Raw genomic sequence first — 24,715 nt, forward strand, 5'->3', positions numbered from 1 at the left:
AGTTTATGTCAGTAGCTGGGGTGTAACTTGGAGTTAGCTTGGAGTAGTTAGGCTTGGATTTGGGGTCAGCTGGTGCTCAAGTATGCTTCTGTTTCTCTTCTTCTCACTCACTCTTCTTGTGAGGGAAACTGTGTGGTCTGAGCTGTCAGGACCTGTGGCTGCAGCTGTCCCAGCACAACGCAGAATTTCACAGTGAGATTCGTGACCAGATGAGAGTGGTTGCGGGGGGTATTTCCAAGATAACAAAGCCATTCTCTGAACAGTAGCTGTCATCCTGCAAGGACTCTGAAATATGTTTGCCTTCTGGGAAACTTGGAAAAAAAAACTGCAAGTGTTTATAAATGTACACAGCGCAATGTTCAGCTTGACAGTTAATGCTGGAAAGCTTTTCCAGTTTCAGATATTGCACACACAGCGTTACCATCTATTTTAAAAGTGTTTCCTGTTTCCATAAAAACTCTATCCTTTCTCTCCCATCAGCCCAGTTAGCATTTTATACCTGTACCTAACTCAGTAGTACCTAGCAAGGTGGGACACTGTAACACTATATCTTCCTCCTGTTCTTCCTCCTTCTTCCTCCCACTGTTGACCTGCTCCAGCCTTCTGTGTCACTTGAAGTATTTGCAGATTATCTGTTATCTGTTGGCACGTGACCAGTGCAGTAGTTGCTTATGATCTCTGTTTATTTGGTGCTGAGCTGTGGAGGTTCTGGTTTCCACTGTGCTGAAAAGGCTCAGAAACACTCATATAATAACTTGAAAATCAGAGGCCTCCTCACATCTACTGCAATGTGCACTGTTTTGATAGAAAGAGGTGTTTTTATGAACCTAAGTTGCATATTTTGAGATGCTAGAAGTACACAAAGTCCTGTTCCTGCTGCCTGCATGTTCACCCTTTTTCCAACAAGGTAATTGAGAAGAGTTAGGCATTCTTAAAGTACCCAGACACACAAGAATCTGAAATCAAACCCCCAGCTGAACTGATAAAATAATGTTGTGTTTCATCAAGGTGAAATAAACTTTAAAAAGAAAATGCAGTTAGCAGTATTTTCTCTGAGCAAACTAGAAAGGACTAAAACTCTTTCTTGTGCATCTGACTTTTTTTTTGTCATAACCATTTTATCCACACTAGTAATAACATCACAGAAGTAAAATCAGATGATCCCAAGGATGTTAATATGACATATATAGAAATTGCTTTGAAATATAATACTTTCACAAATTTTTTTACTGTATATATTTTTGTGTTAGCTACCTATAAAGTTTTAGAGAATAGCAATTTTGCTTTAAACAACCTACTGACCAACTGAAAAAGGATGGTTTCTAATGGAACTCAATGTTTTGTATAGGGACCCCATTGCTTGTCTTCCTACGGTCTCCAAAATGCATTAATTACTACCATGGATTGTTCTGTTTGAAAATAGTCATATTGCTGCTGGAGCAAATACTCATAATCCCTGTTTTTCAATAATCTATTTAATTTTTAATAACCCTTGAGATCATCATCTTTTGATGAAAAATAGGTGTTCTTAAGCAGTATTCCCAGAAGGTGAACTTAACAGTTTTGTGAAGCTTTCAGATAAAAACTAAAAGAGTCTTGAGGGGCAGATATTGGGGAAAACCTTATGGCAGATGAAAAAATGAGTCAGAGAACATGAATCACTTTGTGCTGCAGGCAAAATTATCTTAAGTATTAACTTTCTTATTCAGGATTACACACTTTATGCAGCAGATTGTTACCACCTGCAGTATTTTCCTTCTGACTCAGTGTTATCAAGGTGTGGTAGTGCTCAAGCTTAGACATAAGTGTTTGATTGTTGTTGAGCAGATCCTGTAGAAAATGCTTCTTATCAGTTAAAAGAATAACCTAAAAGGAAGCAGTTAACCATTAACTGATAGAACAATAAGCAATACGTGTCTCAATCCCCAACATATATATATTTCTAAATTTTTGTGTGTCTATGTATATTAGTACCTTCACTGTATTTCTTCTGACCTATGACATGATGTCGCATTAAAAACAGTACACGCATTTGAGGCAAATGAATCTCCAAAGGCTCTCCCATTCTTCTTCTCCACCAAAGCTGCCCCTGGTGAATCCAGTGCAGTGTATTAACATGTAAGTACAGCTTCTTGAACAGTTCTGGAGAAGACTCCTACACCTGAATGCCCTGGGTGCTATATCTTGTTAAAGTCTCTCTACCTGTTATCTATAGTGTGCCATGCAATGCTGCTGCTGGTCTTTTTCAGTATTGTTAAGGACCTAATGAAGTTCCTTTCCTCTAGGTTGTTGGTTGGTTCACCCTGGAGTGGCTATCCTGCTAACAGAACTGGAGATATATATGCATGTCCTGTTGATGTGTCCAAAAACACATGTAAAAAATTGAATTTAGAAGGTATGTTCTAATTAACAATGTCTTGCTGCACTAGTTCAGTTTTCCCTTCTGTTAATATGAGGCCAGTCTACCATATAAAGACTTTTCTTAACTAGCTGTCTAAATAATCTCAGATTCTGTGGAGGTGTGTGTGTGCTGCAGGGCCTCAGTGCTGATGAGACGTGTCTGTCTGGGCAGAAATTGGTGCCTGCCACTGGACTCAGGCCAGGTGGTGCCAGCTGCTGGAGGCACTGGGGTCTCAGTGTCACCCACTGGGGTCTTTACCCTCCAGCCAAGGGGTAGGAGCACTGTGGGTCCCAAAGCCAGTGGCTGGCAGGCACAGGGCTCTGTGCTGGCATCCAGGGGCAGGTGGCTGTGGGAGGGTGCCTGTCCCTATTCTCCCTAAAGCAGGTAGGGGGGTGTGTCTGCATTTGCAAACTAACTATAGAATGGAGCTCAAGTTTGGGCACATTACTATGAAAATATGAGGCAGCAGGCTGTGCTGAGATGCCTCCTTTAAGTTTATTTGTGGTGCAAATCATTTCTGCCCTCTGTTGCCCCTTCCAGGTTTTTTTTTTCTAAAGCCTGATACTGGATCAGGGGAGTCTGGTGTCCTGAGGAATGTAACAGTAGCTACTCAGCTGCAGCTATTCAGCCAGCCAAAAATATGCAATAGGTAGATTTGTTTGTTCCTCTCTTTTGCCTTCAGCTCCCTTGAGGGTAGATACTCTAAATGGCCATACTTTATTGATGTCTATATTTAATGGTTAGCAATTTTTTTTCCCCCAAATGTTGGCTTTGTTTTCTTTTGTCTCAGAATTCTATGGAACCATTTGGAAAAGGTGCCTTCGATTCTGAAAAATCAAGTTTTTGAAAGGAATTCTAACTTAGTAAATTGCTTGTACATCTTATTTATTATTTCGTCATTATTTAATCTAATTTTATTTCAGCTTTAATAAATATTCCAAATGTGACTGAAATTAAAAAGGACATGAACCTTGGCTTGACTCTTATACAGAACTCGAAAACTGGAGGATTTTTGGTATGTATCAAGATCTTATGCACTACACACAGAAACTTCTGAGGAGAATCCAGAAACCAGAATTCTCCACATTTTTTCATAAATCCAAGCTAAATGTATTTTATTATGCAGCATGGATTAGTACATCCCACTGCAATTACCTAGGGTCCAAAATCAGTTGTGAAATGTATCATTAATGAAGGAAAATTGTGAAGTCTATCTCGTTTATATAAACATTTTATCATAATTAATGTCTCAGTAATTTAAGTCAGACAATATAGGCAAGAATATTTCTACCATTCTATTATTTAAGGTAGTCTTGTATAGTTCTGATTGTGCTTTTAAAAGACTTTATATAATCTCTCCTCTATCATTCGCACTTGCACAGGCACTGTTCTCCTGAGATGTCAGTATTTCTAGTCCCTTGGATTTGTGTTGTGTTTTATTTGGTTAGTGAGCTTGGAAGAGGATGCATTTTCTCAGTGTATATTCCACAAACCACTGTCCTTGGAGCCTGCAAAATACAATTCTTACTCAAAAGGAAGTGAATGCCTGTTTAATATGCTTTTTTATCATCCTAATCATAAGTGTGAAAACTGTTGGGGTGTAGGTGTATTTCAGTTTGATATAGCCATACGCACTAAGTAAGTAAAACAATAAATTACAGGGAAGAGCTCTAGGGCTGTCCTTAAGCTTTGCAATTTTTGTTGCATCTTCCTAGTAATCACAAAAGTATTCAAGTATTTATTATATTCATTAACATGTAGCTCAGTTTACTGAAGTACTTAGAAGTATGCCTAATTCCAACCTTTCCAGCAGTTCTCATGGAATTATTAAAGTTATTAATAGCTTCAATATACAGCAACAGTAGTTTTCTTGACTTGTGGCTTGAAAAGGCCTTGATTAAAAAAATCTTATTCTCTCTCTTGAATAGTACTTTAATTACTGTAAATGTCCTATGCATACCTACTTTTAATCAGTATGAGTAACTGCAGTGTTTAAAAATATCTCATGAAAGGAAATTTGTATTTTCTAATAATATTTAAACTTCTCTCAGTTTAAAAGTATTTCCTGATCCACATGTTATTGACTGATTCTCCTTAAATTGCATGGATTAAAAAAAAAAAAAACAAAACAAGAAAACCAAAAACCAAAACAAAACAAAAAAAACCCCACAAAAACAACACAAACATGCGATCATTGACAGGAGTTCTTTTTTGACATAAGGAGAATGAGGTGCTGGAGACAGGTGCTTATCTGTGACTCAGCCTCAGCAAATACCAAAAGCCCCATGACTAAGTTGTGACAGGTATTGAACCCCATGCATGGACTGCTTGCTTGTATTTGCAAGCTGCTTCCAGCCAGGACTTTGCGCTGAGGCTCTGTCTCTGGCAGCTGGCCTCTGTGATGGGCTCCTCGGGTTATTCCAGGGTTTCCTCCTCGCAGCTCACTGCTCTCCTTTCTGCTGTGGCCCCTCTCAGCCTCCATCGGCCTATCCCAGTCCGTGCTGTGTGCTCAGGCCCTGTGCTCTTTGGTTTGGGTATGTGACCCAGGCTGGCACGTCAGCTCCCAAATCCTGCTGATTGCTGCTGCCAGGGGATTGCTTCCCACAGGTATTCTAAGTGCAGGGCAGTCATTTCCCACGTGCTCATTACATTTTTCTGAGGCATGCTTAGTCTTGTTGGAGAGACTTGCTGAAAAATTTCACTGATGGTTAACAAGGTTTCTCTGGATTTCCCATCTAAACTTTTATCAGCTTGTTTACTTTAGTTGAAAGAAGCAGCTCTCATCTCCCTGAGTGTAAAACCTCCCTTCTCTATCTGACAGCCCACAACCACCTTTCTCCTTTGCCCTGCTATACAAATATAGAGTTTTTTAGCTGAAATGTTCTTTTTAAATTACACCTCTCTTGAGCATCAATGACCTGGTCTATGCTGTATTCCACGTGAGTCTTTCCCAGGCACTATAAAGTGTATTTGTATTTCCCCAACTCAACAGCTTCTCATCACACACGTTGAAGCTATATTTGCTTTGCATGCTGGCTGCATACTTGCAGTCACCCTGCACTCATCCGGGCAGTTCATCTGCTTCCCTCCCTTCCATTCATTGACCTTCCGGTTTATGTCCACATTTCTTAATGTTATCCTGAAGGTGCAGGGGGGAAATGGGCCACTGAATAACTGAATCAATATGATTCCAACAGAAGCCCTTTATTGTTTACATTACATGCCAGATATAGATTGTAGGTCTACTGTCCACATGGGCATGCATCTCTGGGTTGGCCAAGCTGCTTCTTCATGAAGCAGGCACACATCCTTCAGGACATCCAATTGGTCAAGCATCCATCCTCACGTTGTGCTTCCCCTGTCTATGGTTTACATTTTTTGCAGACAATTTCTCAGGCTCTCCTCTTATTTTTGATCCTGTTGTTTTCTCAGTAACCTTGACGTACTCCTGAGAGCTCTTACAACAAAACTGCAGGTGATTTGATAATACTACTCACAACCAGTTTGGCTGGTGCATCAGAATGGCCTGTTATACAGATACATTGCTACATGAAGGGGAAGTGTACACCCCTTTATAACATTCTGCCTTTCAAGTCCATCTGTCCTTGATGTGTGATCTCCCCTTCAGTAATGATGCATCTTAAATTTCTGACTTAAGCAATGCTAGAACATTAGTTTTCCCCCTTTTTTTCTCTGAAGATCAACAAAGATTGTTAGAACATTTTTGCTTTTTGCTCCAAGATAAAACATCACAGTTTTGAACTACCACCAATACAAAAAAAAAAAAAAAAAAAAAAAAAAAAAAAAAAAAGGTTAGAAAATAGGCAAATAAGACTGATCTAAAAAGAACTTTAAATTAATTTTAAAGGCCAGTAACCCTCCTCCAGCTTCATACAGATGATTTAGTTTGTACCTTTCACCTTTTTAAAAATCTGTCTTTTTCAGTAAGAACTAACCATGCCCCATGTAGCAGATAAAAAAAGCACTTATCTCAAGATCAGATAATGTGGATATACTTCCTTTCTTATCTAGAGAATCTACCATCTGGACAAATATTTTAGGATAGTTTGATGTTGTCTCTCACTGGGAAACCAGTCAGTGATTTAGCTTATTTTCAATTTACTTTTGAATTTAATTACCTTTTTCTACCCTCCAGTATTCTTGAGAGAAGTGTAATAGTCCCTCTTTTCCTAAATAGAGGTGCATGCAACCAGAGTGTATACGTAAGGAAACTATAATTTCACACAGAATGGTTGGAGAGAGCTTATGTAGAGGTTATTTATTTCCTCAGGTTTCTAATGTTTTCTTTTAAGAAGGAAATACACCCACCAACTCGGCACCTCAACCTCCACACACACAGAGCTCCCCCTGTATTCTCAAGGCAAAATACTCTCTTAATATGTGGTTGATATAAATACATATAAAGATGTATAAAGACAAAAATAACAGCTGGCTGATCCAGCTGAAAAGACTTCTTTGTACGGAGATTGCTTTCAGCAGAGAAGCAGGGTCATTTCCCCCAAAGCCAACGAAACACGTAGCCGGGAGGATGCGCGGCCAGGGGCAGAGCTCTCCCGCTGGTGCAGCCGAATGGGAGAGACAGTGAGGCGGGAGATGCTGCAGTTTCTCCTGTGCATGCGGGATGAATTCCCCTGGGGACGAGACTTTCGGAGGGGTCCGAGCTGTCGGGCGCCCCACTCCAGCCACTGTCCCCGCCATCCCCGGCCACTGTCCCCGCCATCCCCGGTCACGGCCCCCCCTCTCCTGTCACTGTCCCACCGGTCCTGTCACTGTCCCCCCTCTCCTGTCACTGTCCTCCTCTCCTGTCACTGTCCCCCCCTCTCCCGTCACTGTCCCCCCTCTCCCGTCACTGTCCTCCTCTCCTGTCACTTTCCCCCCTCTCAGGTCACTGCCCTCCCGCTCCTGTCAGTGTCCCCCTCTCCTGTCACTGTCCCCCCTCTCCTGCCACTGTCCCCCGTCTCGGGTCACTGTCCCCACTCTCCTGTCACTGTCCCCCTCTCGGGTCACTGTCCCCCTCTCGGGTCACTGTCCCCCTCTTCTGTCACTGTCCCCCCTCTCGGGTCACTGTCCCCCTCTTCTGTCACTGTACCCCCTCTTCTGTCACTGTACCCCCTCTGGGGTCACTGTCCCCCCTCTTCTGTCACTATCCCCTCTCGGCGCCGTCGCGCGTTCCCCGGGCCCGCATGCCCGGGGCGCTGCCGCCACCTGGCGGCTGCTGCTGGCGCTGCAGCGCGGGGTCGGTGCCCGGGCCGCGGGATGGGCGAGGGACAGCGCCGGCTGGAATTCCTCCCCCGAGGAACTGTGAGACAGGGGGGACACACAGCGCTTACTGAAGGCATTTGGCCCGATAACCCGAGAGAGCTTCGCTGGTCCTATTTGCCTGCCGTCCTGCTTGTGATGGGTTTGTGTATAGATATGGTGAGACAAGTATTTGTTACTTTTATAGTTTCTTTTTGTTGTTATTTTTTAAGACTTGTGGTCCCTTGTGGGCACAGCAGTGTGGAAGACAGTACTATGCAACTGGAGTTTGTTCTGAAATCAGTCCAAGTTTCGAGATCCTAAGAAGCTTTTCTCCTGCTGTTCAAAGTAAGGCAACATGCAAAACAGAATCAATTAAAAAAAAACAAACAAACAAAAAAACCAACCCAAACAAACATATCAAACAAAACCAGCAGATATTGTGTTGGGGACTGGTAATTTTGATTGCTTAAAAAAATGTAAGTGCCAAAAGCAAAGTCTCAGGATTGATATGTAAATACCAACAACTTTTGAGCTGATGCTGATGCAGATATGATCTTAATCCTCTGTATTCAGAGGCATTGCACCAGTGCAGGCTTAAAACCTGCATATGCTCCTATTGAGTCCTCATTCTGGCAAAGCCTTCTGATCTGAAGTGTTGCCTATGTGAGACCTAAATATGCACCTCTGGATTTAGCTGAAGGGTATATTGAACTGCAAGTGCATTTACTGTCCACTTCTTATTTTTGTTTTAGAGTGTTCCTCTCTTATAGATGTTGTGGTGGTTTGTGATGAGTCAAACAGCATTTATCCCTGGGATGCAGTGCGGGCATTTTTGAAAAAATTTGTACAAGGCTTAGACATAGGCGTTAACAAGACCCAGGTAAGTCAAAGAGATATTTGAGAAAGACCAAAAAAACCCAAACAAAACAAAGCAAAACCTAAACCAAACAATTTTAAAGGAAACCAAGCATGATTTTTTGTAACTACAGTACCTCCCTCAAAGCCACATATTACATAGTTGTCCTGTTCAGTGCTGGGAATTTTATCTCATGTTTATCGTATTTCGAAAAGGGATTAGTAATCTGACCCAAAATATAAATTAACCAAAATAGAAGTCTATGTTGTATCTAGGGCAGGCAGATCTCTTTCATGCATTGGATGTAAAAGTAATTGAAAATAGCTTTTGGGGATGTGATAAAAGTTGAACAGATTTTTTATGGGCTTTTCATACAACTCTTGCTTTTCAACTGCTGCATCTTTAAAACAGGAGCTTTTCCTGCTGGTTTACTCACTGATCTTTGAGAGGTTTTTTTTCTTTTGATTTGATGATAGTAAGGAAAATGTTATTGCTTTTTTTTTTTTTTTAAACGTCTTCTGTCTTTACAGTTGTCCATTTTCCTAAACAGTTCTGAGAACAAAGACTGGGGCACTGGAAATCTCTCTCCCAAAGGCTGCCTTCTTCCTTGGGCTACTTTGGAAGTGAGGTGCTTGAAAGCTAGGCTTCCTTCTCAGTTTCTTCTGAACCTCACCTTTAGCATCTTCTCTTTTTTTCCTTTTGTTTTAAATGCACATCTTATCATACGTCTTTAGCTTCACCTGTATTAAAAAAAGTAAGGTTTGCAGTGCTGTAAGTAACTAACCTTTAGGACTTCCTTAGAAGAAATCAAACTGAGGTGCTCTCAGTTTGTAGAACTATTGCTATTTTCTTATTTTTCCCATAGCTTCTTGTATTATTGCTATCCATCAGCCCTTCCAGAAGTAACAAAGCCAACATTTAATGTCTACTATTTCAGATTGTTTGCAGTAACATACTGTAGTCCATAACAAATGATATAAAGTACAAGAGCGTTTTAGCTTTCTTTGCTTTTCAAATGTGTTAATATTAATTGGTTTTATATGTGTTGAAAGAGAACTGCATCTGCAGACCTTTTACACCAAACTGACACATAAGTAAGCATCATGATTCTATGTAACTAATTGTAAAGCATCATAATTTAATACCATTTTTTTATTGCATAGGTGGGTTTAATTCAGTATGCTAACGATCCCCGCATCGTCTTCAACTTGAACACGTATCAAACAAAGGATGAGGTTATTAAAGCAATGGAGAAAACATATCAGAAGGGAGGAGATCTCACTAATACTTTCAAAGCCATCGACAATGCAAGGTGAGATGCATTGATGATTTACTGTGCAACTGTTGTAACTTACCTTACATGGCAATGAGAACATCTTGAATTTCGTTCCCACTGGAAGACCATGTGCCCAGGGCCCTGGAATAAGTTCCTAGCATTAAGCAGAATCCATCAGGTACATTTACAAAGTCCCATGCAGACTGGAACAGGAATATGTAAACTAGAATTGCTGAAAAACATATTGTTAACCACTGGGTTGAACTCTACTCTAAAGTAATTCTGGTACCCAACAGAATTGCTTGTTATGTCACACATCTCTAAACATGACAGTGCATCAAACAGACTGGACAAGGTTTTAGGGAAGATACAAAACCACTGGAAGAATTAAAGTTTATCCAGGGATTCAGTAGGCCCAGTAGCATTTGTGTTTGCAGGTCAGGCTTTGGTTGATGGCAGAGAAAATAAAACCTCTTGTCTGTTTTCAGTTTTTCACTGCAGCACCATGAGTATGAAAAAATAGGGAAAATTTAAACCAATGTTTCATGACTCTGAACATGTATACAAACCAGGTCCATTTCTCAACAAGAAGATGCTGTTTTGAAGTTTAATCAAGTACAGAAGTCTAGGCCCAAATACATGCTAAATCAAATGAACCTGAGAATTTGGTTTAGGAACAGACTAAGCCTTCAATGGAGTCAGTATTTGCAGTAGTATTGAGAAGCTCGTTATTAATTCTGTTCCATTTTTGTCTGAGCTTAGTGATGCCAATTCCTGGTGTCATAAAACTTTAATAGCTCTGGTAACACCCCCTTTTCATTTAGAAATATCTGTACAAAAAAAATACTGTTTTTCCTGGAATTTATATTTTTATCAGAAACACCATCCAATCCTTCCAGTCCTACATGTTTTTTTCCTGTTTCTTTGGTTACGTTTCTTACGCACTACCAAAGCAACTTGTTCTAATTCAGTGATGGACATATTCATTACAGTATATGTGCTGGATTCCATCCATTATGGATTGATGTGTGATAAACCCAATGTTTTATAACAGACAGCATGCCTTCTCAGCTGAGTCAGGGGGACGCCCAACAGCCACCAAAGTCATGGTTGTTGTGACAGATGGTGAATCACACGATGGCTCCAACTTGAAAACAGTGATAGGTAAATGCAATGAAGACAATATAACCAGATTTGGCATTGCTGTAAGTAATACTAAAATTATACATTACTGCATGTTTGAAAGATTGTTTTGTTGTGTATGTATGAAAGTGCATCTTCTATACAAAAGTGGTATGTAATGCGCACATTGTTACACTGGTGAGACTGAAGACAGTCAAATTAAACCTCTGAACTGGTGGAAATACTGGTCTTTTCACTGGCTGAAAAAGCAAGACTAGAATTGCCTGGGCAACTTCAGTGATATTCTCCCTTGCCAAGCCTTATGTACTTTTCCTGTATGAATGGTCCCTGCATAGGAATGAACTCTAATGAGCAAATCATATTGAATAAAGGTATTCATAGTGAATAAAGGTGACTTTTTAAAAATATGTGGAATATTTGCTAAAATAGCACAGAAGGAAACAGAATAGCACCATGATCTCTCTCTCTCTCTCTCTTATTTTGCTGTTTGTTTCTTTACACAAGGTTTTGGGATACTTAATAAGGCATGAACTTGATACTAAAAACTTAATTAAAGAAATCAAGGGAATTGCTAGTCACCCAACAGAAAAGTATTTCTTCAATGTGTCATCTGAGGCTGCACTACTGGAAGAAGCAGGAACACTTGGAGAGCGCATTTTTAGTATAGAAGGTAAAATATTCAATGTCTTTGAAAAATTAGATCAGATTCTCCCAGCTGAAAAGCTTATGATTTTATTTAGCTTCAGTTTAGTGCAGTGTTGTGAAAATGAGGGGTAGCTGGAGCTACAGGCTCCTCCCTGCTCACCAGGAGGGCTCTGGTTTTCACATGTGTTCCCCCTGCTTCTCCACCCCTAATTATCCTGAGCTTTAAGTCAATTTATGCAGTTTGAGGAAAACATTCCCCAGCTGATGAAAATTTCTGTCATGCCATGGGCTTCAGGAATGGGGGCTTTTCTGTATGCAACTAAATGTATTTGTCACCACCAGAAGAATACAGGTATCTTTATGCTTGTGAGCTTCACCTGTATGAATCCTAAGCCATTTTAAATTAAAAAAAAAAAAAAAAAAAAAAAAAAAACAAAAAAAAACCAAAAACAACACAAAAACACCACCCTAAAGAAACCAGAAGACTAGGATACCGATTACAGAATTGAAAATGCAGTTTCTGTGGTGCCTACCAGGTCCCTCCCTAGCACCACCCACACTCCTGTGCATTGCTCAGAGGAAGGTGTTGCAGAGGTGACACAGAGATACTTTGATTGTCCCAAAAGCCAGCTTTTAAAATTAAGTAAAATTCAGACCTTACACTGGAGATGTGTAAGCTGCTCTCAACTCCCTAAGGAGCTTAGGGAAAGTCTGCCACTTTTCTATACTCAGTAAGAAATCTTCCCTTCTCTGTCACCCTCTTTATTCTTTGCTAGGCCCATGCTGCTACTCAAAACAAGGGAATAGGTCTTTTTACTGAGTACTCCCGCTGAATTCCCATCCATCTAGCTTAGGAAATGGATGTCACAGTATTTTTCAAGACAATTACAATAGTTTTTAGAAGTCCTATAAAAATAAAAATTACTATTCTGTTTGAAAGTTGTGAATATACAGTCATTAAAGCTGCTAATTTCAAGGTATTAATGCTTCCTAGGAAACACAAAAAGAGACCAGCCACAGTGGCAAGACTGTCCAAACTGATCCAAATCATCTTGACCATCATCTTCTGCCCTTTTATTTGGAAGCGACTTATGCCATCGATCATGGCTTCATCTTACCAATTTGCCATTAAATCCTCCAAATTTTCTAGTTTACCAGCTCTAGTTTCCATTGTCTGTAAATGTTTCAGTCTAATTTGTGGATATACACAGTACCTATATAGCTAAATTCAAAGGCAGCAAGACTGGATTTTGTGTGGTTATATAGAGTTAACCATATATGTATATCTGTTTTACCAGGTACTGATCAAGGTGATACATTCCAAATGGAAATGTCACAGGTGGGCTTCAGTGCATATTACTCACCAAAAAAGGTATCTGACTTTAATTATTTAATGATACAAATAGATGTACATATGTACACATGAGTGTAAGAACAACGAAATAAAAATTCAATGTCCAATTTTAAGAACTTTTTACAAGCAGGAGAATATCAAATTCTCTTTTTAATTTTTTTACTTGAATATATATTAATAAGTATAGTTGTATTATAGTTTGTTTCATGTACTGATTTTAAGATGTGTTAATACGATGATTTCAGTGATTTCTGAGTTCATGTAGCAGGAAAAATTTAATTCCTCCATGTTTGTGACTAGCTATATTGTAAAGCTGATAGGCAGTCACCAACATATAAATAAATCAAGTCTGAAAATAATTTCTCTATGAACTATAAAATTAATAATATTTGTTTAAAGCGTATTTCACTTAAAAATTAGAACCAAAAAAAAAGATATATTTAAATGCTAATCAATTTTAAGATTACCTTTATCAAATAAGTCCTCCTTGTAAAATCCAAATGTGGTTGAAAAAGCTTTCAACTGAAAATACAAGAAGGTTGTTTCTTTCTCATAGCCCTAAAAGATGAATGAAATAATTTTTTGTAAGTCCTCTGTGTTTGCACAAATTGAAGTTGTAAATTATGAAGCAGTTGATGCTAAGAAATGGCAAAAAATGAGAAACAAATGGGCATTTTTTCAGTAAAATTACACATTCAAGTTTATTGCAGTTTTCTGTAACAGTATCTCAGTTTAGTGAAGAATTTAATAACTTGAATAAATAAAATTATGTTTGTTTTCTATATACAAGTATAAGATTAAGTGTTTCTGTATGAAATATTGTATATAATAAGCTATGTTAATTAGGATTTTAGATTTAACTGTTCTTTCAAGGACATCTCCTTATGTAAAGAATTAAACTGTATCTATTTGCATCAGCTTTTGTGTGCTGTCATTGTCACTTTTGTTGTCTAGAAAAAGGGCTTTAATTTTTTTGTACAGCTGCGTTTGTGTGATCCTCAATCTTCTGAGGATCATGGGTGCATAAAAGCATGGACTCAGCAAGCCCAACCTCAGCATGGACAGACTTGGGAAATTATCACAGTGTTAAATAAATGTATTTTATCATGAGTTGCAGTGTGACAGGAACTAAACCAGTCATTTATGTGCAGGGCTTAACTGACCTATTAAGAGGGATTATCACCCTTCCACTGCAAGAGGATAAGTGGCAACTGAGCAGCTCCAGTCAGCTGCCAGGAGGCTTTAGTTTGCATCACTGGCTTAAACACAGCCATGTAGGAAATTATGCATGGGACCTTCAGCTTTGCTCACACTTTTTCTAAATCAGGTAGTTCTAAAATGGTGACTTTTATTTTTTAAAGGATGTTCTGCTGCTGGGTGCAGTTGGGGCCTATGACTGGAGTGGAACAGTAGTTCAGGAGTCCTCAGACAGAGTCACCACCTTTCCAAGCCACGTCTTTGAGAAGATTCTACAAGATAGAAATCATAGCTCATATCTAGGTAAGGGGCTTAAATACAAATCTAGAAATGTATGAAACCTTGATTAAGATATTAAAGAAGTTGGAAAGTTCTCCTCTAGCCAGATTTGTGTTAAGAAAGTGTTATAAATGATCAGAGCCAATTCCAAAAATCAAAGATTTATTTACAAATTTGAAAATCAATTTCGGAAAATGCCACGATAAATCAGGACAACATCGATCGAATGTTGGGTGGACAATCCGGGAGCAGTAAAGGGTGCTTCTCTGGAGTACTGCCCACAAATTCGGGGTCTCAGGGTAGGTGTTTTATACCATTTTTCTGCTCTGAGGCGAAAGCAAGACTATTACAAAGAACAAGGATTCGCCCAAAGAACATGACATCATGCAAATAATACAATCATTGAAATGTCCCACACCCTGTGAGGGATGTTTGAAAGGGCTTCCTGAGGAATTGAATGAAAGTCCGAAGGAAGAGTCCCTGAATCTTCTGTTGGGAGGCTTCTGCTGATCTCCACCCAGATCGATATCAGATCTTCTGATGAACTGTGAAGATGTGGTCAGCCCGTGATTAATGGGCTGTTTCCCCGTTATCTCTCCTGCAGATGTCTGCAGATGTCGCTTTCAGATTACTTCCAGGAGTCTGGGGTTTTACATTCCACTGTATAGTTTTATACACACAATTTTTAATACACGAATTTAATACAGTACATCTATTACAAAAGGATTGGAGAATGTGTAAAGAATTTTTGGTCAAAAAAAATTATTTTTTACTGGTCAACAGTTCATTGAAAAAACTTGACTTTTTTTTAAATTATAATAATATCAAAGTGGTAAGTTGAAAAAAAAAATCAGTCTTTGTCACTGCTATGGTTTAAACCCACTTGGCAGCTAAGCAGCCACTCAGTCACTCCTCTTAAAGGGAGTGAGAATGGGGAAGAGTCGGAAGAGTCAAAGTGAGCGAACTTCTGGGTTGAGATACAGACAAAGTGAAAGTCATGCATGCAAGCAAAGCAAAAGAAGGGATTTCCATGGGCAGGCAGGTTCAGCCATCCCCAGGAGAGCAGGGCTCCAACACACACAGCTGCGAGTTGGGAAGACAAACGCCATCACACTGAATATCCCCCTCCTTCCTCCTTCTTCCTCCAGCTTTGTATGCTGAGCATGCCACCATATGGAATGGGAAACCCTGCAATTTTTTGTGGGCAGCTGCCCTGGCTGTGTCCCCTCCCAACTCCTTGTGACTCCTCCCAGACTCCTCACTGGTGGGGTGAGGAGAGGAAAGGGTCTTGATACTGTGTGAGCAGTGCTCAGCAAAACTAAACATCCCTGTGTTATCAACACTGTTTCCAGCATAAATCCAAATCACAGCTCCACACCAGCTGCTGTGAAGAAAATTAACTGTGTTCCAGCCAAAACCAGCATAGTCACAGAGACATGATAAATCATGAGATTTGAAAAGGCTGCCTAGTGAATCATACTGATCATTATGAGTTGCTTCTGTTACAATATTTGAATGTTCTTCCCCAGTTCAATGTGGGTGAGAAGATGATTGAATTTCTATTGTTTCATATGTACTTGCTGTTTTCGTAGCCTTTTCCTGTTCAGTTTATAGATTTTGAATATTGCTACCACTTAACAGAGATTTTCCCTATAATCTCCATATGTATTTTTGACATGTTTTTTGTGACCCAATAAAGCCAGTCAGTCTGTATTCTCAGTTCATTGAAATGTTTTCTGTAAACCATCAACATGCTTGCTCTGCTGTTTCATTCCTGAATAATGCTACTACATTAAGCATCTATGACTTTCTCATTCTTGAAGTTATTTAATAATATGTTCTTTGCAACTAACTTTTTTTCCCCTATGGCTCAGCATTTCTTGCATCCAACAAAATGAATAAATCTAAACCCAACCAAATGAGCACTAGCTCTTTTGCATGTATGATCTCCTCAGACTTTCTCTTACTTAATTTTCTTAATAATTTTTAAAAGCTCGGGTAATTTCCTTTCTCTACAAGGCAGTTTTAGCATATTTACTCTAATCTTTCTGGAGAAAACAATGTTGTTGCCTTTTCTGACCCTTCCACTTTCTGTCCTCCAGTAGGAACTCTCCATACCAGTTCTCTCTCACTATCTTGGGGGAGCGTAAGTTAAAGACCTGCTAGAACATCATAGCCTGATCAACTGGCCCCTGTTCTGCACTGCTCCCAGTCAGTTCAAATGATTGCATTCTGTATTAGTTAGGAAGGTGTGTACTTAACTTGCAGAATAAAATCTTGTTTCGTTGCTCATTGCACTTCCTGTCACAAAAGTTGTTTTCACCCTGTGTCTGAACAAAAAATCTGAATTAGATTGGTGTGATGTAAAGATCACAGCATAATCCTTTTAGACTGTGCTCCTCATATTGTTCTACATCTTGCAGATCAGCATATTCTGTCCCATCCACTGGCATTTTGTTCTTGAGTTTCACTATAGACTTTATAAAGGATCACTTTGTTTTCTTTTCTTAAATTTGCTGGAACTAAACCACAGAAATCTAAAGTATGTACTAATGCTAGATTTATACTGCTAATACATGTTTACATTTTTGCAAGTATTAAACAATGTTTCCTGAAAGCAGATAAATGCTAGAATAATGGTAATGAGGATTAAAATGTTCAAAGAAGTTCAATCAACCCTGCAGCTGACATGCTGTTAATGTAGCCTCTTCTATTCAGACAAGTCACTGGTCTGTGGTTTGGTGAGCTGTGGGAAAATGCACTGCAAATTTTGCAAAATCTAGGTGTTCCTCCCTAGCCTGAAGACTGGTTCAAACATTCATCTCATATTTCTTTATTTCTTCTTTCCAAGGATACTCTTTGCACATTTTTTTCCTGTCTCCTTTACAAGCATGACATTTTTGTGGTCTACATTTTACTGAATAATCTAAGCTATTGTCCATGTTATTCTGTAAACCTGCTTCAACTTGATCTGTGTGTCATTCTTCTCTCTAGGAAAATATTGCAAATTTTATGCATATGTGACAGCATAACTTCCCATCTGGAGTCGTCACTCTCTGTAGTTAACATACAAGATTGACCAGGCATCCTCTGTGCCTTTATGGATAACCAATTGATAAATTGTAATTAATGGTCACTCACATATGTTAAATGTTGGCTTCTATCCCCAGGTTACTCTGTTGCTGTTCTCTCAACTATGAGCTCTGTCTATTTTGTTGCTGGTGCACCAAGATCCAACTACACTGGCAGAGTGGTGGTTTATGATGTTGATAGTGATGGTAATATTGCAATTGTACAGTCACAGAGAGGCGAGCAGGCAAGTATATTTTGGTCATGAATACAGACCTTCAGGAATCTGTTTTTATTGACCCAGCAGTAAATCACAATTTGTTTTGATATTTCCTCTTTGTCTCAAAGCATTTAGAATCCACTTGAACTTTTCTCTGCTACTAGACTATTTCAATGAGGTTAGCTGTAATTCTTAAACAGTATTTTAGGAAGTCATCCAATTAGTGGTAAAAGATAATATACAAATCTAACTAGTGTGTCCTTCTGTCAGCAATTCAAACTGGGACAGACTCAGTGAACTCTGTTCTGCCTGAGAAGTTATGAAGTAGATGACATCAGAAGACAGATCTGGAAGCTCAATCGCTTTTCCTCTGTTGAGGAAGGAGGAATTATTTTAGTTGGTTTTGGTACCATCTGTAGGTACAAAATCTGAAAGTAGATCAGAGGTTGGATAGTTTCATGTGCAGTTATAAAAAATATACCCGTCCCATATCTTAGTTTCTGTTGGCATTTGTATTGCTGAGTGGTAAAGCCATAGCAACGACTACAGGACAGAAACACTGAAATATGTGTAAAGATATGATTCTTCCAACAATGGAGCATGCTACAGAGTAATTTAATTCATCAAAATTCAGTAGTATTGGAATATTACTGCATGTAAGTTTTCTGAATCAGGTGCTAAAACATGATTTACAAAAACCATACACAGCAACAACCCATTTACTACTGATTTCAGATTGGTTCCTACTTTGGCAGTGTGGTGTGTTCAGTGGATGTCAACAGGGATTCTGTGACAGATGTGCTGCTTGTGGGTGCACCAATGTTTATGAATGATCTGAAGAAGGAAGAAGGGAGAGTATACATGTTTTCTATCACAAAGGTAAAAATGGCTCAAGCCAGCACTGCTTAGGGCTAATTTCTTTCAAATCAGATTTGCCACATACATGCTAAAAGGCATTTGACCTCTCTAGATCCTCAAAGTCACTATTTAGTGAATCTTTACAAAGTGTTAGAAATATTTCAAGTGACTTTTTTTTTTTTTTTTTTTTTTTTTTTTAACAAGAAACAGCACATGCTTTTCTGGGATGTGGGATAAGGGCAGGGATGAATAGTAAAAGCCTTCCTGGTTAGAGGGCTGTGTGTGGAGGCTGTTCCAATGCTGCATTATGTGTTCTGCTTTTCAGTAACAGCTGCAAACTTGCGCCAGACCTGCCTGTGCATGTAATCTGGGAATTAGGCAGCTGGAACAGACCAAAATGGAGCCAATGAGCAAGGCAGTAGCTAATCATTATTAGTGGTCAGGGGTCTGGTGCTGTCAGTGTCTCTCTGGTCCTGGTGTCAGGCAATGTGCTTCATGCTAATATAAGCATGGGTTGGCCATATCTCTGAAAAACCTAGCTAAGGCTTTTGCTAATTAATCTGCCATTTGTGTTTGGTGAATGTATTCAATGCCTGACAGTATTCCCAAAGCAGTTCTAAGAAATATTCTACCAGCTTTCTGCATTGTTTCATAGACTCTGGCACTGGATGGTTACCATAACTCTTGTTGTCTCCTCTACTCAGTAAAGCTTAGTTATTTGTCTGATGCTTGACTGACAGTGCTTTTTATTCTTACCCATAGTAGGTGTTTTCAGAATATATATATTAACCATATTGAGCTCTCTGGCATTTTTGAACAGTCTTTCATTCACTGAATGTCTGCAAAGTAAATTAATATCTGACATCCATCAGAGAAAACAGAAAACTGTCTCTTTACTAGGTAAATTGCAATCAAATAAATAGAGAGGAAGGACCATCCTCCTCAGCAGGACCTCAGTCAGAGTATCCTGATGCAACAGGAAACTACCCTAAAACAATTTCAATGTAGATGGAGGGGCTGAAAGTTGGCAGCTGACATTGGTCTTTTTGCCTGTGTTATCAGACATGAGATACGAAAGAAAAGAAAAATGAAAATGCTTTTTCTATGCTTTTGAAAACCAAATAAATTGCAAGACTATCTTACAATTTTTAATTGTTGTCAAATGTTGGGTTTAAAATTATTAAATTTTAAATAAGAAAGAATAATGAATGGTATTTTTAATTTTTTTTAAATAATCTGGATTTGTGCAAGTTGTCCTCGTTGCGCAAGTAATACTTTTCTAGTCATTTTCAATAAATAACTTAGCTGTTATTTCTATAATTTTAAGCGCAGTATGATAACTGAGGTTAAAGGTGAGAATGCTGTTTGCCAGAGTAGTATTTAATCTAGTGTAAATGGGATTATTTAACTATGAAGATCTCCAATCTTTCTTTCTTCATTGGCATTGGAGAGGTCAGGAGTTTACCATTTGGACACATGTTTTTTGCATTAGTTTTGTAAGGAAATTCCAGTTCTGTTTCAAAGAATTATGTCCAGTTACATAATTTCCATTCCCTCTGCATAAAAAACCAGTAATCCAAAACTGGAAACTGTATTTTTCAATGTATTGTGAAACTTCAGAACAGTCAGATGAGGACAGAGAGGGCATTTAAACTTCATACATATGGTTATATTTGCTGTTAGTACTTTGCATAGCATCCTTTGATTTTGCTGTGTAATTCTTGCCAAGACTTTGAGACATAATGCAAACTGAATGGGAAATACAATGGGGAAGGAATTCAATGTTGAACTGTCTGAGGGGAATGTACTGGAAAACAGAAACAAAAAACAATGCACATAAATACTGCTCCTGTGTCTAATCGGGTGCAATGATAGCTGTGTTTCTGCTTTTTCTTATTTTTCAATTTTTAAAGAGAATCTTGGATCAGCAAGAACTCTTGGAAGGTCCACAGGGGTCAGAAAATGCACGCTTTGGATCAGCAATTGCAGCACTTGCAGACATTGATTTGGATGGCTTTAATGATGTTGTAATAGGCGCACCACTGGAAAACCAAAACTCTGGAGCAATTTACATATATAATGGATTTCAAAAGACTATACATACCAAGTATTCTCAGGTAAATAACTGTGTTGCGTAATGCTGTACTCGGTAGCTTTAAGTCTGCTAGAGGAAAACTGAAGGTTTTCTATATTTTTAATTGGCTAATGTTTCAACCTCTTAAAGGAGTACTGTTATTCTCATGGCTTATTTCACATTTTGTTCCTCTCTGTCCTTCAGCTATCAGCATATCCAGGGTGATGTTGTGGTGCTGGTAACTGAACCATATAGAGCAAAAGGATGTGCAAGATGCTCATTCTGAGCCATTTTTGATGCCTGAGCGTGAAGTCAGCTAATATCCTAAAAGTGTTTGACACCCATTATTTTTAGGTTTTTAGTGTTGATGGAGAGCAATGAAGATTAGATAAATCCCAGCTCTGCAAATTACAAATACATAGTATTAAACTGGGAATTCTTTCACTGGTCTTCTGTAATGGTAATGTTATTATCACTTTCCATGCAGATCTTCTGGTTGCAGCAGGTATTCATTAGAACTCCTATTAAGCTTCATACTCTTTGAGTTACTCAATGTGAGATGGAAAAAGTTTCCAGCTGTATCTGGCATACAGCAGTCAGCTAGTTGATCTGCTCCCAAGAAAAATCTAGTCATTTGTCTGCTTCAACAGAGGAGAAGGAAGTGCTACAAAAGCATTCGAAAGCACCCACAAATGCATTTTTTTTAAAACAATACATTGCCTATACAGGAAGTATCAGTGAAAATCTATTAATTATGCTACTACCTATGGACTTAAGCATGCTTTGGCAAACTCAGTAACCAAACTCTCTTTCCCAGAAAATCTTAGGATCGGATTCTGCTTTTGGACAAAAGCTCCAATTCTTTGGAAGATCAGTAGATGGCCATAGAGACTTAGATGACGATGGCATTGCTGACGTATCAGTTGGTGCTGATGGAAATGTGGTTGTGCTATGGTTGGTATACTCTTTCTTAGGAAGGAAGCAGTTAGTGATTCAGATGCAGCAGTTGAACATGTAGTTAATTAAACAGGCAAATAAGCAAATTAAAAAGCTCTTTAGTTCCATGTGTTCAGCACTAACACACTTACTGCCTCATCACTGATACCAAAACTAGCTAAAAAAAGACCATTAGACTAAATCTCTTTTAAGCATTTATCATTAAACCACTGAAAGCCAGGTCAGCACACGGCAGAGCCAGGGCATGTGGGAGGCAGCCAGGTGGCAGATCCTGCTGGGAGGGACCTGACCAGCAATGAGAGGGCCAGGAGACATCTGCCTGCTACTGCTGTGCAGACGCATGGTCCAGAGGGAAGGGACAGCACCAGGGAATGGGACTTGATGGAGAGTGTTTATAGAAGCAGGTTGTGTACCTCAGTAGCCACAGCATAATTTTGATAGCTGAGCCTGAAACAGATGAAACCACATCTCACACAACGTGCGTGACCTTTACAGCTGATAGGCCGATATGGGGGAGTGTTGTCCTACAGGGTAAGGACAGAGAGCAGTAAAAGAGAGTTGACACCTAGTTCTGGCAAGAAACACATTTTTAATGGCACATTGCCTTTGCCACAGAAGTCAGAGTACTTTCACAAAATATAAAAAGATTTTGCAGAACCCAAATCATCTGCCTGGCTAAGTAGGCTGCGATTTCCATTCCTTGCTTGAGGAGCTAAATTCAATTGCTGTTTCCTTTCCTATCTGTTGCCTGTCTTCATGCCTGAGGCTCCCCATTGTAAGAAAAATATCACTGAATTGCTACTTCTTTCATCATGAAACAAGATAATTAAAAATGAATGATCAGTTTGGACCTTTGACTGCTGCTGCTGCTGCTGGGAATTTCATTAAAGAAAATTATGCTTCTTGAAGTACCAGCATTTATTTAGAATTGATTAATGAAGATACTCATTCTTCTTTCGCTCTGACATTTGGGCTGATTAATGCATTTCATTTTGTTTAAAGTGTTTGTTTTTACATGTAGGGTTCCTTTGAAACTGTTCTTCAATATCTTGATTAATTACATGAAAGTTGTTTTTTGGAAAAAATAGATAATTAAATAAAATGAAGAATTACCCATTTTCACCTTCCCAGAAGAGCACTAAAGGAACAGAAGGTTACTTCTTTGGAAAATAGGCCAAGGGCTTCATTCTCTAAAGCCTGAGAAATTGATTAGAGCATTAAGATGAATATATCAATTAGCCATTAATTTGACATGAAAATATGTATTGTTAGAAGCAATGATATCAACATTAAGCATGTAAGCAATATGTATTCATGTATATCTAAGGAAAAATAATTTTACCAGTGCCATTGAAAGAAGTCTACATTGGGAACCAAAAAAATCAATACTAACATTTACAGATAGTATTAGACAACAGCATCTATATTACCCAGTGTTCGTCAAAACCCCATGTAACTTTTAAAATATACTTTTCAGGTCAAAAGGCATTGCAAATGTGTCCATAATTGCTTCATTTAAACCTGACAAAATCAGCCTGCTGAACAAGAATACAGATATAACTGCCAAAATGTGTTTTTGGGCTACATTTAGACCTGCTAAGAAAAATAATCAAGTGGGTAAGAGTATTTCAATAATTTTTCTTATACTAATTTCTCAAAAGTCCATTATTCAAATGAGTAATGGAAACTCTAAAGATGTATTAGATGGAATGTCAAGAATCACAAAATCAATGTAAAACTTAAGGGCTTGAGAAAATGTTTCTAAGGCCAAATTCATCACTGGCTCCATACTCTTTGAAAAGTGAGCAATTAACAGTATAGAGGAGAGCTGTGTCCTTGTTGTTCAACAATCCCCAAAAATGTCATTAGTGAGGAGCTAGGTTTTTCCAGCCTTCTGGTTTCAACAACAGACTGCATACTTCTCCTCTCTCTTCAGAAAAAGAAAATCAGAAATTTTCTAGAGGCTCAGAGCAGTTGTCAATGGGAGGAAGCTCTTCTTTTCAGAGGAAAGGGAATATTTCTGTGACCAACAGTAGGCTTCCATGAAGTTTTTAAGTTCAGTCTCACAGATAGCACCAGCTGGACTGCTTCAGTGCTACATAAACTGCCTTTAGGAACTCATGATTTTAAGCTATAAAATAACAATAAACTTCCACAATATATTAATCATAAAACAAAGAGAAGGTGGCAGAAATTGTTATGTGGTTGAAGAGAAGATGCAGATTCTTTAAAGTCACCCTTAAGTGACTTTAAAGTCAGTGATATTGTTGCAAGGGCCCTTTATAGAGAGTAACACTGGCCCTGCTGACTGGCTTCTTGCCTGAGCTGCAGACTCAGACATCTGCAATGGAGGTTGGATTGATTGCCATTTAATGTGCTCCTTGCAGATCAAGACCTAAACCTGTTTGACTGCTTTGGAAAACACAAGAGAGAAAGTATTTTCATTTTGAAACTGCTCTGTGTTTAGCTATGAAAAACATGAAATATTTTGTGTGGTTTGGAAAGCCTGGTCCCCATAATATTGAGCATAGTAATGAGATCACAGGCAACCATGCTCAATCGAAAATGTACTGTTATTATTCTTGTAGCTATAAAGTACAATGCAACTTTGGATGCAGATCTTCAGTCCTCCAGAGTGACTTCTAGAGGATTTTTCAAAGAAAATAATGAAAGGTACATGCAGAGGGATCTTGTGGTGCATCATGAAGAGAATTGTGTTAAGGATGTCTTCAGTGTACAAGTAAGTGCAGTTGCAAGTAGTCTTGTATAAAAAAAGTGATCAGAGGAAGACATGGATTAATTTTTTGCCTGTAATATGAATTTCATGCATGGTGTACCCACTTATTTATGTTTCCCAAATCCCCCCAGCTGAAAAATACTTAATAGGATTATGATTTCATGGAAACTAATAACTGTCACATTCAGTACAGATTTTTAGGATAGGAAAGAGGGTTTTTGATTGTGTTATTCAGCTTTGGTGTAATATAGAGCCCATGTTCTATAGTTTAAATAGATTTTAATTTCTCTCTGAGTGGACTCTCCTCTAAGAACTAAGTCAAATATGCAAAAGTTTTCTTCAAAGTAACGCTCAAGCAGACTTTGGGTGAACTTTAATCCCTAGCAT

The 24,715-nt window shown here is 38.7% G+C and overlaps 1 protein-coding gene across 3 annotated transcripts in view; it reads left to right on the plus strand.

The window, feature by feature from the left end:
* Positions 1-24,715, plus strand: part of ITGA2 (integrin subunit alpha 2) — a 69,513-nt gene that overhangs the window by 24,897 nt on the left and 19,901 nt on the right. For all 3 annotated transcript variants that reach the window (XM_066181138.1, XM_066181139.1, XM_066181137.1), the window contains 15 exons: positions 2,286-2,395; positions 3,325-3,416; positions 7,894-8,008; positions 8,416-8,543; positions 9,683-9,831; positions 10,850-11,000; positions 11,443-11,608; positions 12,882-12,955; positions 14,299-14,437; positions 17,584-17,729; positions 18,438-18,581; positions 20,474-20,677; positions 21,452-21,588; positions 23,069-23,208; positions 24,180-24,331. In XM_066181138.1, the coding sequence (XP_066037235.1) occupies positions 2,286-2,395; positions 3,325-3,416; positions 7,894-8,008; positions 8,416-8,543; positions 9,683-9,831; positions 10,850-11,000; positions 11,443-11,608; positions 12,882-12,955; positions 14,299-14,437; positions 17,584-17,729; positions 18,438-18,581; positions 20,474-20,677; positions 21,452-21,588; positions 23,069-23,208; positions 24,180-24,331 (2,047 nt within the window). The remainder of the gene's footprint in view (positions 1-2,285; positions 2,396-3,324; positions 3,417-7,893; positions 8,009-8,415; positions 8,544-9,682; positions 9,832-10,849; positions 11,001-11,442; positions 11,609-12,881; positions 12,956-14,298; positions 14,438-17,583; positions 17,730-18,437; positions 18,582-20,473; positions 20,678-21,451; positions 21,589-23,068; positions 23,209-24,179; positions 24,332-24,715) is intronic.

Source organism: Chamaea fasciata, unplaced genomic scaffold (genome assembly GCF_029207755.1).
Source record: "Chamaea fasciata isolate MVZ Bird 193981 ecotype frontalis unplaced genomic scaffold, bChaFas1.0.hap1 SCAF_4, whole genome shotgun sequence".
Classification (NCBI taxonomy): Eukaryota; Metazoa; Chordata; class Aves; order Passeriformes; family Sylviidae; genus Chamaea; species Chamaea fasciata.